Source organism: Cyprinodon variegatus, unplaced genomic scaffold, assembly GCF_000732505.1.
Source record: "Cyprinodon variegatus isolate N-32 unplaced genomic scaffold, C_variegatus-1.0 Scaffold934, whole genome shotgun sequence".
Taxonomy (NCBI): Eukaryota; Metazoa; Chordata; class Actinopteri; order Cyprinodontiformes; family Cyprinodontidae; genus Cyprinodon; species Cyprinodon variegatus.
Genome location: NW_015151387.1, coordinates 113,278 through 130,985, shown reverse-complemented (window position 1 = coordinate 130,985; position 17,708 = coordinate 113,278). Strand labels below are relative to the sequence as shown.

Sequence of the window (17,708 nt, the reverse complement as noted above, 5' to 3'; positions counted from 1 at the left end):
TGAGGAAACAATCAAACCGCTGTGTACTGGACTAAATTCTTTAAAAATGGGACAAGGCAGTAGTAAGAAGGAAATGCCAGATGATGTTAGATGGATGGTGGCGTGTTGTGGTGGTGACCCAAAGTTTGCCAGAAAGTGGATTGAGAAGGAGGGCTGGGATGGAAAGTTGAGAGTTGAGCCGCTGATGAAGATTCAGCAGAAGGTGGAGATGAAGTTGGTGTATAAATCAAAAAGAAAACAAGCTAAATACAGAAAAGAATTAGAAGAGTTAAATATGTGGATTATGGTTTGGGGACTGACGGCAGGAGGCCCGCTGGAGCGAGGTGCAGAGACGCGCACCGGAGCGAGGTGCAGAGACGCGCACCGGAGCGAGGTGCAGGGACGCGCACCGGAGCGAGGTGCAGGGACGCGCACCGGAGCGAGGTGCAGGGACGCGCACCGGAGCGAGGTGCAGGGACGCACGCCGGAGGGACGCGCACCGGAGCGAGGTACAGAGACGCACGCCGGAGAGACGCGCACCGGAGCGAGGTGCAGAGACGCGCACCGGAGTGGGGTGCAGAGAGGCCCGTAATGGGGCGAGGCGCAGAGGCACGCTGGCGAGAGGCGCGTGTTGGAGGTGACCTCGCAGGCCAGCTAGGCTGGAGAGGCCCACATGCGCAGCGTGCCAGAACGAGGATCCTGCGCTGGGGTGGAGGCGCGTGTTGGAGGTGACCTTGCTAAGGCCAGCTATGCTGGAGAGGCCCACACGCGCAGCGTACCGGAACGAGGATCCAGCGCTGGGGTGGACGGTGCCCTCCATTATACCCGCCAAGTGTGCGTCTTTTAACAGACTGGGCCATTGACTCTGCTGCTCTTCACCATCCGTATTTTTATCTTTCTTTTTAACCCTTTTCCTTTTAACTTATCTTTTTATCTCTTTTTTATTGGATTTTAATCCATTAAACTTTTTAAAGCCCTGCTCACAATCGCCGCAGTCTGTTTGGATGGTATGTTTTTTTTTTAAGACGATCGCACCTCTCGCGTGCCACACAGGCAGCACTGATGATGCAGAGCGCTATGATCACTCCTCTGAAAACTGTTTAACGCCAAAGAATAGCATATGAATTTAAAGCTCAATTTTTCAACTATTTCAAAAAATTTCTTTGAGATAGGGCCAAGGATGAGGGAGGTCTTGTTGGTCTCCATCTCCCGATACGCTCTCTCCTGTGTCCGACCTTTCAGACATTTCAACATCTTTTTCTGAATCCATCATTGTAGCATGGCATAGACAATTCACGTTTGCAGTTTGAAGAACACCTGCTTGCTTCTGATGATTTCCTTTAGCTAACCAATGAGTGTTTGCGTTCTATGACTCATCCAGTCACACCAGTTTTCACTAGATGAGGATGGAGCCAATGATCTGCATTGGATGGAGCACATGACCTGAAATAAATATTTATAAACATTAAACCGAAGCCAAGAGTAACGAATAATGTTTGTTTTAAAAATATAAGGAATAGAAAGTACAGGTATTTGTGTGAAAATGTAATGTGTAGAAGTCAGAAGTAGGAAGAAAAATAAGTAATGGAGTAAAGTATAGATACCTAAAGAGTGTACTCAAGTACAGTAATTAGGTATTTGTACTTTGTTACTTGACACATCTGCTTAAAATGCCAAAATCTGCTGGCAAAACATGTTTGCTTTTATTATCCTGGTGCCTGCAGCTTGGATTACATACATGAAAAGCACCTTTCAGCCGTGTGGCAAACCGCAAGGAGGCGACCGGGCTGCTGCTCCGCCGGTGTACGGGGTTCTGAGCGGCTCAGACAGAAATAATATTTGAAGGCAGGATGGTAATCTGGATGAACTGACTACATTGACTATGTTTTCAGGTGGACTTTCTCACTTCAAAATAGATTCAAACTACTTTTTACCCACTGATCCCAGCAAATATAGCTGCCATTGTTACAAGCAAAGAAAGGATAGAGTAGCTCTGCCCAAAGCTCATCAGACCAACTTTTTCCACTGCACAGCCAGAGCAGCAAAGATAGGGTGACCAGACGTCCTTTTTTTCCCAGATATGTCCTACTTTTCAGACCTTAAAAAAAAATGTCCGGGGGGAATTTCAAAATTGTCCGAGATTTTGGTTGACTACAGTGCAGCACGTAGTCGACACAGGGAGCCAAGGCAGGGGACGGAGCGACCGAACCTGACCCGGTAACAGTAGCCTTGACAACGGCGGCCCTGTGCTTCCCCCCGCCTGCCTTACCGTTCACCAGCCCCCCTCCTCCGGCTAAGAAAGGGCGACTCATGGCTCTCTGCTGAACTGGCCCCGTCAGCGGCCCAGCAGTCGACAAAAAAAGTGTCCTCCTTTTCAGAAACCCAAATCTGGTCACCCTAGCAAAGATACTTCAGCTTCGTATCAGAACTAAACTGGTACAAGCATAAAAAATGAACAGCATGCGCATTTTTGCTGCTCTTGCTTCTTTTGGTGTGAACGTAGCATAACACTGGCTAGCTTCCAGCCATGGTGTCCTACACGAACATTGGGGGGTCAATTCGTTCATGTGTCAGGGTATGCGCATAGGGGGAGGGACAAGCGGACGACCATGATTGGCGTGTCAGGAACCAAACGTGTACAACTGTCTTTTGTGATTGGTTGGGGTTATTCATTGATTTGGACCATTTATTTTAGTTTCACTTCCAGACCTTCTATTTCACTGCTTACTAAGTGGCTGTGGGGAGATCTTTAAGCCACATGGTAAAAAATGCGTCAGAAAAGATCTCCTACTACACCTTTAAATCTAAATGGGTACAAAAATGTATATTTAATTGAAAGTAATATGTAATGTGATTTATTCAATAAAGGAATTATAAATAGATCAGTTGCATTTCCTGCAAATGAATTTATTTGTGATAGAGGAGCTGGAGCATTTATCATTATTGAGGTTAAACTGCCCAATTTATCTTGTAATTGATTTGAGGGCGTATTTCCTGACCCTAGCTGCTGGTCAGGTTATTGTCATTAGAATCAACACCTAAAATGTATATTCTAGATCAAACAGACCCTAAACCACTGAAATTTCCAAAAGAGTGTTGAAATGTCCAAATATCTCTAGTTCTGCCACAGGCAGAAGTTGAAATCAGTATTCATCATTTTTATCTACTGACTATGGTTTGGAACCCAATGTTGGAATGAGCTGCAGACATTAGCCCGAACCTGTGCAAAAAAAAAAGAAAAAAGAGTTTCCTTTTTATTTCTTGTAATGTTATTGTGCTGGATCTGTCAGGCTTAGAGCAGTAGGATCCAGTATTAAAGGAGGCAAAAAAATTAGATTTCTCAAAACATGTATTGGAAACTGAATCAAAGTGAGCATTGTCACTGTCTAAGATAGGAAAACCTGCAGGACGAAGCAACAGGTTAGTGACCACATGTTTCTGGAAGTGGATTATAATAAATGTGTGAGTCACTAACTCGGTCTCATAGTTCAGTCTGTGCCCAGAGGGTAAGGTCGGTTCCAACCGATCGGCTACCAATAAGGTGTGGCAGTTACCGCACAGAGTCCCAGACACTCATATAACCATGGTTGGAGGACAGGCAGGAGATCAGAACCCATGATACCTAAAGGTATTCAGGATAATCCAGAGGACGAAGCCAAAGCCGATGTTGGTGACGTGCTCGGTAGTCGGTAGGTACACAAACAGACAGAGATCCGGCAGGAGTCAGAAGACAGGTCAGTCAAGCAGATCAGATGGAGACAGGTAGGCTCAAAGGTCAAGCGGCAGAATAGGTCAGGATCAGGTTATCAGAATACAGGTATGCTAGAATAATTCTCACCAATGGCTCAAAAATAATCTGGCTCTGATGACTGGCTGGTTAAATAGAAACTAGTACAGGTGGATCAGAAGCAAGTAATTTGAACTGGACAGAGCTAAGCAGGTGTGTGTGGTAATACAAATATGAGCAAGAGTGACACCCAGTTCCTAATCCATTGGTTTTGAGACAGTGTTGTTTCATCTCCTCTGGGAAAACCTTTCACAAGTGACTTTGTCTGAGACTGACTTTAGGGAGCATATTTTCAACATCTGACAGTAATGTTATTAAAGATACCCAGCTCATGGTTTCCACTTTAGTTTAACATCTGCAAGTCTCCTTGTAGATGTCAGGAATCTTCCACAGCATAATTGCTCTTTCATGTTTTTAGGGTTCTTCTTTTATGCTGTTGTGTGCAGTCACCAGAATGTCTATCCTCAAACGTTTCTGACAAAGTTGGAAGCATTGAATTGTCCAAAATATCTTACAATGCTAAAGCAATATGAGTTGCTCACACTATGAGGTCTAGACTAGCCATCCAATAAAAAAAAAGAAACACATAATTTTAATTTTACACTTGACACAAGTCAGTCAGGGGAATGCTGTTTGTCCTTGCAAGAACCTCTATAGTCATATTAACCTTGGGCAGAGCAGGAAGGCATGATTTCCCCCCCAGGATAGTGCTTCTCTCGCTGTTGGACTCATGAACCCCCTGGTTTGGCTACGGACTCCTCAATCTCAGAACCTTCCTTGTTCTGAACTGTTTCCCTGATCTGATTCGGACCCCTGTCTGCTCACTAGGGCTACTGCATCAGGGACGCCCTGGGCCAGCCGATGCATTTCATTGACAGTGCATCGGCTGGATCCTGCCTTACCCGAGAAGATGGACTGAACTGTTAAACCAGGTAAGTGACTTACACTGATAATCACTTCTGTCAGATTATCGTGGTCACTTATCTGTGTTTCTCCCTCCAGAGTGTCAGTGATGTCTGTGCAGCCTCTCCCTGCAGCCTCTGCATATCAGCAGATCCACAGCAGCCTGCATTCTTTTTTCTGTTCTGTTTATTTTCATTAAATGTTTAGAAAACTTCCCATGACACTTCAGGATGTACTGGACTCTCTGTGTAATGATCACACCAGGCAGGTAGCTGTTCGTTAAAGCCCTCTGCGATTCAGTTTTGATTGGAAGATTTTTAAAGCTAAATATAGAGCAATCCTGGAAGATAACCTGTTTATCACTGTTACAGTCACGTGATCGGATAGAGCGAAGAACTAAATCTGATAAGGAACCTCTAGCATGGGTTGATCATTTATGTTTAGATTTGCTTTTCATACAATCTGACTCAACCTGCAAGCTTTACAATATAAAAGTGGGTAAAAACTGAAAGCAGGCAGATACATCCCCCTAAAGAACCTGCAGGTCTGTTTGGCAAAAAGTAACCCATACACTCTTAGGTGTTGTTTTGAAAATTATGATCCTTTTTTTACTCCAAATCATTGTTTGAGATAAAACCCCAATAAAAACTTTATCATTGGCCTTAAAAATATGTTTGTTTGTTTTTTTTTTTTGTTTTTTTTTTAATGTTTCGAGGTTATTTCTGTTAACCTTCATGCTGATGGACAAACACAAACTGCTGAAAGCAACAGAGTAACGGCAGCAGTTCCAATTGAATAATGACTCTCTCAAATTAAACATGGCTCTTTGTAATAAGTAATAAAAAAGTTGAAGTGCTTAGTGCTGGTCTGCAAGAAGCTGACACGAGAGGAGCTGAGAAACAAAAAGCCTCTGCTGATGTCACGGCTTGGCCACATCGACCTCTATCAGTCTAAAGGCTTCAGCTTTTTTCAGGGCAGTGTCACCAAAAGAGCAAAGGGGCCTTAACTCCATTCTGCTTTTATCACCCACCCATCACAGAGGAATTCTGACTTTCTGCCCTCTCATCCGTCAGTGAGGAAAATAAAGAATCTCAAACTCCCAACATTAAATAAAGTATTCCCCCCTCTTCATCCTGTATGCCTCTAAGCTGCTCAAACATCTGGTAGTTTGATTTATCAGCATCTAAACTTAGAGACTTTAGACTTTAGACAGATTTTATTTGTCATTTTGTTTACACAAGTGTAAAACAAAAATACATATAAAATAATATATATATATATATATATATATATATATATATATATATATATATATATATATATATATATATATATATATATATATATATATATATATATATATATATATATATATATATATATATATATATATATATATATATATATATACATAATGATAAAATATAATAAATATAATAATAAAATTCAATACTAATAACCTATTCTACAAAACATTCAGCAGTCTAATGTCAGTGGGGAATAAACTGTTGTGGAATCTGCTGGACCTGCATCCAATGCTTCAAAGTCTCTTCCCAGAGGGCAGCAGGGAGAACAGTCCATGGTGGGGGTGTGAGGGGTCATTGATGATGTTACAGCCTTGGGACACACAGCTCTGGGATGAAATGTCTTTTATGGAGGGAAGAGGAGCCCTGATGATCTTCTCTGCTGTTCTCACGACTCTCCTCACATTCTTCCAGTCTGAGGCGCTGCAGCCTCCACACCACACAGTGAGACAGCTGGTCAGAACGCTCTCTATGGTGCTTCCGTAGAAGCTGGGCAGGAAACGTAGGGGCAGGTGGGCTCTTCTCATCCTCCGCAAGAAGTACATGCGCTTTGGTGCCCTTTTAATCAGTGAGGTGGTGTTTACAGTCCAGGTGAGGGTGTCTGTGATGTGCACCCACAGGAATTTGGTGCTGCTGACCTCCTCTACAGCTGAGCTGTTAATGAGACATTAATATTTATTAATGCTATTCTAAAAAAGTCTGTATGGCATCCTGTAGAGCCAAGGGTGTAAGTTTGTAATGAAAGTTGGTGGGGACCCTATAAGGCAGAGGTCACGCATTAGCGGAGCGCAGTCCGGATCCAGATCCACCTGCTGGCTAATCCGGACCCAACCTGATTTAAAACATTTATAAATTACCGCATGTTGTCTGAGGACAGTGTCTAAACGTCACTTGCTCCTGTTATCCCTAAGTCCCACATCCTCTATCAACACTCCGCCCCCAGCGCTCAGGACCTCCTGCACAAAGCAAAGCCTACAGCCTCCGCTGTTCCTCCCATCTTGCTGCACTCCGACTTACCCTCTGAGTTCGAGGAGAGAATGTGCGATATTATCATTAAATTCCTTGGAGCAAAACAGGCAGAAATGAACGCTTAATTTAAAATGACATATTTAAAAAATCCCCATCAGCATCCAGCATATGTGCGGTTTCTGATGGAGATGAGAAATCTGCTTCCTGAGTTTGGAACCACATGAGGTGCATCAGTCTTCTTATGTTATCAGTAGAAGATCTCCCATATAGGAAACCCAACTGATTTACTCTTGGTTTACTCCAACATTAAAAAAAATGCATTCAGAGTAGGCCCCCCGCCCCCACCTCGGGACACCATATCATCTCTCGGTCATGCTTATCCCTGCATATAAGCCCCAGCTGATCAGGGTTAAACCGAAAGTTAAAGGGGTCAGGGTGGTCAGAGAGCGGCATGGAGAAACTCCAAGACTATTTTGAATGCTCTGACTGGAACATCTTCTATGCTGCCGCAACATATGACAACTTATTTAATATAGATGAATATGCCATGACTGTGTCAGCCTTCATAAAAAAAATGCATTGAGGACGTCAGCATCAAAAAGAACATCACCAACTGAGCCAACCACCCACCATGGATGAATGGAGGGGTTCGGAAAATGCTAAAAGCACGGCTTTCAAGTCAGGTGATAAAGAGGCACTGAGAACAGCTGGTGCCAACTTAAACCGTGCCATCAGATCAGCAAAGCAGAACCACAGCCAGAAGATCCAGGATCTTTCCATGATGACAGCAACACCAGGAGGATTTGGAAAGGCATTTGGATGATCACAGACTACAACACACCCTCCCCCCCGGTAGATGTAGCAACCACTGACTTCCTAAATACACTGAACATCTTCTTTCGAACATTTGAGGCACTAAACAGCCTCCAGCAGTGAAAGCTGTTCCACACCAGGGGGAGGAAACACTAAACCTGAGAAGAGTCAATCCAAGGAAGGCCCCAGGGCCTGATAACATACCTGGGCGGGTGTACAAGGAATGTGCAGATCAGCTGGCTGGTGTCCTCACAGACATCTTTAACACCTGGCTGGACCAATCCATAGTGCCAGCATGCTTCATGTCTGCCATCATTATTCCAGTCCCAAAGAAGCCTCAGGTCACCTAACTCAATGATTACCAGCCTGACGCTCTGACTCCCATCATGATGAAGTGCTTCCAAAGGCTGGTTAAAGAAAACATCGTCTCCAGTCTGCCGCCAACATTTGACCCCGTTCCAGTTTGCCTACCAACGCAACCACTCCACAGAGGACGCCATCTCTGCTGCTCTCCACCTGAGCCTGGCACACAGGAGAACATCCAAGTGCGGATGCTGTTCCTGGACTTCAGTTCAGCTTTCAACACCATCATCCCACAGCATCTGATGGGCAAACTTAAACAGCTGGGCTTCAATACACCCCTCTGCTATTGGCTGCTAGACTTCCTCACCAACAGACCTCAGTCAGTCCGGGTCAGACAGAACACCTCTTATGTCATTATCCAAAGCACCCCTAAGGGCTGCATCCTGAGCCCCCTGTTGTTCACCCTCATGACACATGAGTGCGTCCCCAGGTTCACCACCAATCACATCGTGAAGTTTGCAGACGACACCATGGTGGTGGGCCTCATCAGTGACAAAACCGACCAGATCTACAGAGAGGAGGTGGAGCAGCTGGTAGACTGGTGCAAAGATAACAGCCTGATCCTGAACATGGAGAAGACCAAGGAGATCATTGTTGACTTCAGGAAGAACTGTCCTAACCACGCTCCACTGCTCATCAACAGCTCAGCTGTAGAGGTGGTCAGCAGCACCAAATTCCTGTGGGTGCACATCACAGACACCCTCACCTGGACTATAAACATTCCTCAACTGGAATGTAAACACTACCTCACTGATCAAAAGGATACAAAAGCACCTTTACTTGTTGCAGAGAATGAGAAGAGCCGACCTGCCCCCACCCATCCCCCCCACCTTCTACAGAAGCACCATAGAGAGCGTGCTGACCTGTTGTCTCACTGTGAGGTGTGGAGGCTGCAGCGCCTCAGACTGGAAGAAGGTGAGAACAGCAGAGAGGATCATCAGGGATCCTCTTCCCTCCATTAAAGACATTTCATCCCAGCGCTGCGTGTCCCGAGCCAGTAACATCGTAAATGAGCCCTCACAACCCCAACATGGACTGCTCTCCCTGCTGCCCTTTGGACAGAGACTTTGAAGCATTGGATGCAGGTCCAGCAGAATCCAGAATAGTTTCTTCCCCACTGCCATTAGACTGCTGAATGTTATGTAAAAAGGGTTATTTAAAAAAAAAAAAAAAAAAACTGAAATGTTGGAACTGTAACTATACAATAATTTGTTTACATCACTTTTTTTTTATCACTGCTGCTTACTTGCACTTTAAAAAATTAAATAGTCTACAGAGCTGTACTTAACAAAATTTCTTTTTGTTTACACTTGTGTGTACAAAATGACAAAAAATCTGTGTAGTTTGCTTAGATTTGGGAGTGCGGCCACGTTGGGAGTGGTGGCCTGGTGGTTAGGGCATAATGCTTGGAATCCTGAGGTTCTGAGTTCAAGCCCCACACCCACAGGTTGTCATTCTGGGTCTCTGAATAAGACCCTTAACCCCACACTGCTCCCCGGGCGCCCCGTGATGGCAGACCACTACTCCCCAAGGGAATGGGTTAAATGTAGAGGTACACTTCTCAATGTGAAATCAATAAAGTTCTTATTTTTTGATTTTTTGATGATTTTGTAATGAGTATTTTATTAGTCAATGTAGGATTGTATATAGACCTAACTTGCCACGAGCATATTTGCGATCTCTATAGTCACTAGTTTGTCAGCTCCACATGACTGTCTCCGCTAATAGGAGCCAACTCTTATTCAATTATGAAAAGCACTTTTTAAGGCAAGACAACCATAAACATTGAGACTTTCAGTCCATAGGTGATAATAAATGACATAGATTTAGATAATTTATTACATTTCTATCATTTAACCACATCAATTACTAGACACTGTACCTTTAATTTATTTTATTTCATTTTCTATTTCAATATTAACACCATACGGGTTAAAGTGAATAAAAGTGGCTTCCTGACACTCAATTGTCTCATATAGATTTGATTTAGAACTGGCTTTGTTTTCTTGTTGTTTATGAGATCAAAAGATAGGTCTGTATAAATATATAACTCGTGTTTCTGTTGTATATGTGTATGCCATTAAATAAGTACTGGCAGTTATTCTTTTCCAATTTAAGTGATGCAAAGCATTGTAAAAGTAGAAGTAGAAGAAGCAGCAACCACACATGCCCCCTCATGCATGGCGCTTGACCTCAGTATCTTCCAGATTAAACTAGATGAAGAGTTCTCATACTTTTGTGGACTTAGGGCAGCCAGAACCACAAGGAAGCATGTTTTGATCATTAGCAGGCAATGCTTGGGCTTTTGGTGACTGAACGGAGAAATTAACAGGCTCTTATTTGAACCTTGGTTTCTAGGAACAAATAAGTTCCTAGAAACCAAGATCAAAAGATCTGACTGGAACATGTTGTTACATGTTAGAGATGAGCAGGGAAGCTGTGTCAATAAGGGAGAGCTTTGAGCAGAGGAGCTGCTCTTCCTCATCTAAAGAACTCAGGTGCACATATTTAAGGATCTTATAATAACATTAGTAAATCTAGCGGTATAATTTTATTTTGCCTTTTCTGATTCTAAATGAGACCAATTAGATCAGGTGATCCATTTTCCAAAAATCAGTTTGTAATTATCACTTAATTACATGCTTAGAAGTAGTGAAAACCTAGTAAATGCACAGATAATGTGGTATTTTCCCCAAAGATGTTCTTAATAAGAATCTTAAACCATTTCATGTCTAAATAAAAGATTTGCTATTAGGTACCAAACTCACTGCTGGATGCTCACCAGTATCAGTTCATCCCCTTTAAGCTCTCGGGTCCAGTACGTTTTAGGACCATCTCCGTCCACCAGAGTCTGCTGACAGTAAATCTTGTTCTCTGTCTCCCATGTGGGAAGGCTCTGCACAGAAGGAAAACCAAAGATTGATGTCTTTAATATCTTTACTGCCATCACAGAGTAATCCTATAGCATTGTTTAACCGTGAAGAATAGTCTTACGGATCCTGTGCTTTAGTTAGAAATAAATATGCAAATATGAATTTCAAATCGCTGATGAATTCTAGTAATAATTTGCTTATTAGGAATCACATTTGCTTTACTGCCTTTTAGAATACCAATGAGATAGGGCAGAGAAAGCACACCAGTGCCGCTGGAAGTAATTTTGGACATGTGGTGATATGAAATTGTTTTTGTTTGTTTTTTTGGGACAAAAGACCTATGAGCCTATATGCCCATTTAAGATACAATAAAAATAAATAAGTAAATAGATACAGATTCACTACTCTATTGTCATATACAGTTCAGTGCACACAACCAGGGTATGTAACACACAGACATCATAATTTCTCAGGTGAATATATTCTCTACAAATTAAACTTCACAATAACACTTAACAAAGTAGATTTGGTCAGCTGGCATAAACCTGACTCACTGCGTTTATGCCTAACATGACTCTATTAACTCCAAAATACTTTTATTCAAACCAAAAGGAAATAATTATATGATTATACTATTTAAATGTTATTGGGAGTGGCGGCTGGGAAGTGGCGGCCTAGTGGTTAGGGCATAGGGCTTGGAATCCTAAGGTGGTGAATTTTAAACCCACTCCCACAGACTGCCACTCTTGGTCTCTCAACAAGACCCTTAATCCCCAATTGCTCCCCCATGACAGCAGCCCATTGCTCCCCGAGGGGATGGGTTAAATGCAGAGGTAATTTTCTCCTCTCTCAGATCAATAAAGGTAAATGATTATTTATTGAATAGTTCTCCATTAACACAAAGAATCCAAGATTAAAATAACAGTCTAAAATATTATGGTTAAATTAAACTGCATGAACAGGTGTAAAAGTGCACGGCGGCACCATGCTCTTTGAGCTACAGGCAGGGTTCCTGGTTACAGGTGTCCAAATGTAAAGGTGCGCTCTGGGGTCATGTAAATAAAGTCTCTCATGAGAGGACGAATACTAAATGCATTTCTGTGCCATATTTCCTCCTTGTTTCTGTCATTAGACTATGTATACGGTATGTACTAGTCCGCTACTTCGAGCAGGATTCTTCATTACTCCCACTACGGGGTTGCCACAGCACCCCCACTTCCTGTAGCCATGAAGCACACTGTTTAAGCAACTAGGACTGAAGACAGAGAGCAGAGACTTTGCACTGGAGGGGCAAATAGAAGAAAGAAACAGAAGAAATGTCCTTACTGTGGAGTGAGAATACAGAAGTTATATAAAGTTATTTAAAGCTAAAAACCTCCATCTTTACTTGCTTCTTTGTGCATCTTTTATTGTCTGTTCATTTTTTGTTTTTTCCTTTACAACCAAAACGTTTTTAAAGCCTTTTCAGGTAGCAGAAACTTTTTGTCATTGCAGGATATTTGTAGAGGCACATTTTTAGTGGTTTGGCAAATACAACGCCCTGCGGTTGTGAATAAAGCAGTTGCCTCAATCGTAATGGACAAATGTTAATCACCATATCAAAGGTTTTGGACCCTGCAGGTTGCCTTACACAGTGCTTGCCAAGCTTTAGAACCTCAGAGCTATTCTAAAGCTACTTTGATCATTTTTGTTGTTTTTTTGTGCCAAGGCAGAATCAGGACAGTTAGCTACAGAAACGTCTGAAGTCAATATTCATCTCCGTCTCTGACTTGGAGAGTTTTCCATAGTGAAAATGTTCTCACACTTAAGCTCTCTCCTCTAAAGAGCTTCTGTACATACTCGTGAGTAATACTAATTCACCCTGTGTCAGGAAGTTCAGTGTTTCTGACACACAATGCTGTTTAGGCTTTTTGGCTGTTTAATTAAACTTTTATGATAAACTATTCCCCACCAAAGGTAACTGTATCAAAGAAAGTGTACATTCATTAGCCTTTTAGATATGTTATTGTTAAATGTTTCATTTCCCATTCTGTTTAATAAAGTATATCTAAATTTAATTTGAATTGAATGTTTGATCCTTTCTCACCAAACCTCTGTTTCAGGCATGAAAAGTACTTGAGCACCTTGCAGGAACAGAGTAGTGAGATCATGATTTCTGTGTATGATAAATAAATCTGGACTCAAGGGGCTGTATGTCCAAAACCTGCTTGGCTAAAAGTGGGTCATTGATGGACATATGATCCCAAACAGAACAGCACTGATGGGCTGAAAAAGAAAAGAATAAAAGAAGTGCAGTGGCCCAGTTAAAGTCTGGACTCAAATCAAATTGAAATTATATGATGGGAGCATAGAGCAGCTTAACATTAACATTGTAAACCTCCCTGAACCAAAGCAGAAGTGACAAGAGGTTTAACTTCACTAGAGTGAAACATTTCTGCTGAATATCAAGCATTCACCTGATGTAGCCCAGAGTTTCTTATCCACTTCTGATTCTCACTTTTAACCCTATTGCAGTGAGGAGATAATGGTTAATCCCACTAAAGTCAGTCAGATGAACTGGAGCTTTTTAACCCTGGAACTCTGTTAATCAACTCACTGCCGTATGCCAGACAGAGATCAGAGTGTAATCCCACCATCCACGGCTGACTAAACCCACCAGGGAAACCTCAGCCAACCTGCTCCACCGGAGAGTTTGCCAGCACTCCACAGAGATGCCTCTCACCCCCACCCTGCCAGAACAAGTAGGTTCAGTGGACCCTGACTCCTGGAGGTATATCATCTCCAGACTATACTATTGGAGGTTCACTTTTCTCTTCCTGCTGATTTCTTCCCTTTTTCTGTGTTTCACAAAAGGAAGCCATTTGTTACCTTTAGACACTTCTCAAGGTGTACTTTCATTTAATTCATAGATTTAACTTACAAACGTTAAGACTGGGAGGCTTTGCTTTTATCAGCTTGTCCACAATGCTCTAAGGGAACAAAGTTTCTGAGCATTAAGTGTATTTTCACACCACACAAATCAATCTATTCAGATTCACTTCTAAAATATGAAAGGACAATCTGTGGGTTGGCATCTCATTTGTGATTTTGCTACGGGTCTGGTTCTGGTTCATTATAGGCATTAATTGGTATTGAAGTCTTTGTTCTGGTCCCATTTGAGTTAATAAACCCCGTAATGGGCCAGAGCACTTGTTAACCAGAGCTGGTTTGTAGCTCCTCCAGTTACTTGCAGCATTTTTCCTTTGCATCTGTTAAATGTGTATGTGTGTCAGCATCATTTCAGTCTTTGGAATATTTTTTGTGTTTGCAGAACCTGTATGCTTTTGCAGCCTTTTTGTAACTTGCTGCTTTCTATCATCTATTATCATTTATCTTTTGCAGCATGAGAGGCTTGAAGAGTTCCAGAATGAGTAGAGGGGGTAAAATGGGGGTCTAGTCAAGACAAGTGAGAGGGAGGGAGAATTTGATAGGAATTAATAAATAAAATGCCTAAACTGAAAGTCTATGCTGGCTTGTTAATAAATACCAGCAGAAGCATTATCTTGGCACGGTTAAAAGTGGCCATAACTGCTATGAATTAACGTGGGAAACTAGAACCTCAGAGATAACATCACTACGAACCTATTCAAGCTCCTAGGTAGATCAAAAGCACCATTGTTCCAAAACACAGGACTGTTACGTGGACATGTGCCAAACTGTATAGGATAATTCAACTGTCACCAACTTTTCACACTAACATAAAAATGGATTCTTAAGGAATGATTTATGGATTTTATTATTTCCTCTTTAATGTGGTGGTACATAGTTTCACTTTGGAGAATGATGATCTAAGGACCTTAGCTCAGTGTTATTTATTGGGTTTTAATTCAATCATTATTATTTTTGAAATATGTTTTTTAGATGTCATAAGGTAATCTCTATTTTTCAGTCCTTCAGAGCTGCAAAAATACAGAGATTTAAGACCTAATTTGTTATGCACTTTGATGTTAGAGGCATTCTGCATATTTGCTTTCTCATGTGTCTGCGTTTCCCTGATATACACAGACTGTACCATACCTCCTGGACAATTAACCATTTAAGAAAAAGCCACACTAATGCAGTATGCTAATTCACAACCATAAAAAACAAAATTTAGAAGGCATGGTGTTTTGAGTATACTAAAAACTGTTAGTTTTGCATTTTTTTTTTTTAGATCTCCCAGCTGATAAGGATTTTTTTTTTGCCCTCAAAAATATCTTGCAGACTACTATATTAAGATTAGTATCCAAAAACAATGATATGGGTTTGATTTCACTTTGGATACTTTGGGCTCCTCCCGTCATTAAAAAAACCGAAAGACCCAATATTCGAGGCAAGACAGACAGTGGGATTATTCAAAAGTGTTTATTTAATCCCGGAGAATTGGAGTAACAGTAGCTATGGCGTCTACAACAGGAAACTCTGCAGAAAGGAAACATAGGTTAGTTAAGAAAAAAAAAAATGTTACAACTGTAAATTTACAGTCATATGCTTATATTACTGTTTTTATATGTATGTATATATATATATATATATATATTACTATATAGGCTGCACTTTTAAAAAAGATGCTGCACCTGTAGCATGGCAAGATGCTGCGGATGCCGCCCAGTGTCCCAGACGCTGCAGCCTGGGAGAACATGCAGGAGTCCAAAGACAGGTCAGCCAAACAGATCAGAACAGGAACAGGCAGGCTGAGTGGTTGAGAGGCAGAACAGGATCAGGTAATCAGAAACACTAAGGTACGCTAAAACACTCTCACCACAGGCTGGAGAGATGAAGAATAACCTTGAGCTGATGACTGAATGCAAGCAGCTTAAATATACGTAGGAGCTGGTGGCTCCAGTGATTAGACCCCAGGCAGAGTTAGACATGTAGATGGAATGAATAATCAAGTCAGTCATCAGCACCAAAATTGTGGAAATCAATAAATCAATCAATAGCGCTGCTTTTATCTATGTCGAAAAATAGGAGCCACATTGGGGAGGGAGAACACACAGAACACCTCAGCACAAGAAAAACACATATAACACGACACAAACATTTCAGCCGAAGGAAAACCTTGGAGGCTGAAGCCACATGTGAGTCAATCTGGTATTTGAGCATCAGTTGTGTGTTTGTATGGGTGCGTGTGATCAATTTGTCTATGACCACTGTCCAGTGGTGTCAAAAGTACCCACATTTGTCACTTAAGGAGAAGTATAGATACTGCAGTTTAAAAACACTCTGGTAAAGGTTGAAGTATCACTTTTACCAGTACTTCGTTACTTGACACCTCTGACAGTGTCCAGAGGCCATTTTCCATGATAAGAGCGAAGTTTATCAACTGCAGCTATAGTTCTGAACACATCCATAGGTGTCCACAGGTGGGGGTGCCTCAGTGGGCCCTTACACCATAACATCCAGGGGAGTTTTGATAAGGGGGACGCCAAATCCAAAATACACTTTTTGCTTTGAGAGCAAGCTACACAGAAATTTTCGTCAGCCTTGAAATCTTTTGTCACTGGGTTCCACATGGCGAATTCAATATTCTAAATTTGCTGGGCCTTATAGTGTACGTGCATATCCAAGATATTATCCCATCATCTATTATCCCATTTGAGTTCAACATCCTCAGCCAGCTTGCGTTCAATCGCACCCAGCATACGGCTCAGCTCATGGTCCTGCTCATTCGCAGCCATGGTAAGCCTGTCAATTGCTGCCCAAATTGCCCAAAAGTCCTCTGTAATTGCAGATAAATCAGGTATCCTTCAAATCCAAACAGAAGAAATCCTTGTATCATAAATCCAAATATCCATACTGCAGCTGCCATCTGGGTCAGCTCATTTAATTATTTTGATAATTAGTTAAAAACAAGAGTTCATACATACTAGTATTAAAATGAAATGTTCAGTCATAAACTAATAATTAAATTTCAGTTAATTCAATTTGTTTATGTTTATGTAGTCTGGTTAAAAAGCACATTAAAATGTAAGGAGGAACCTACTATGCTCTGCTCCGCAAATCACATTGTTGCCTATGGGAAAGATTGACACAATTATTAGAATCACTGGGACTGTTTTCCAAGAAGTTTCGCCAGATAACGCAAACATTTTCTTTTGTGAGAAAAGTTGCATGAATAATCTTTATTCCTCTGGAGTTTATGCGGTCACTGAGTTATGACTTTATTGGTTTACTTGTCTTTGTGTAAACCACTATATTTGTTTTGAGCTAATTTGGGTTTCTGTTTCCCATCTTAGTACTGACGGATTTTTGGGGGGGACCTGTGTGTGTCCAAAAGAACGACATTGAGCCTTGACTGATAACACAAACGTTGTCGACATCCTCGACTGACTACATTGTAAAACACACCATCCTCCAAGCCATAAGTCAATGGTGCATCCCACGAAGTATGTCCTGACCGGACAGGGTGGGCCCCCTATTCCCTGTCTTCCAGTAGAGAAATTTCGATCAATTGCATTGAGAGACCAGCTCACCAGATCCATTGTTTGAATTTGGGTGTTATGAAGAGAAGGCTCAGAAAAGACGGCAAAGCAGGTACAGAGCAGGGAGTTGCAGGAGCAGCAGGAATATCCGGCTGCCTCCTTGGAGAGTCAGAACAGACACAACCCTTTGGGTTAATTGGTGTTTCTCAATTGTCCTTTAGTTTGTTTGTATATAAAGGAGGGGTGGATGGACACAAGAAAATGAAAGCAAATA

At 41.9% G+C, this 17,708-nt stretch overlaps 1 protein-coding gene across 1 annotated transcript in view; it reads right to left on the bottom strand.

Annotated features, from left to right (window-relative positions):
- crabp1 (cellular retinoic acid binding protein 1) overlaps positions 1-17,708 on the bottom strand; it is a 42,487-nt gene that overhangs the window by 4,999 nt on the left and 19,780 nt on the right. Inside the window, exon 3 of the mRNA XM_015398423.1 lies at positions 10,901-11,014. Coding sequence (XP_015253909.1) covers positions 10,901-11,014 — 114 coding nt within the window. The remainder of the gene's footprint in view (positions 1-10,900; positions 11,015-17,708) is intronic.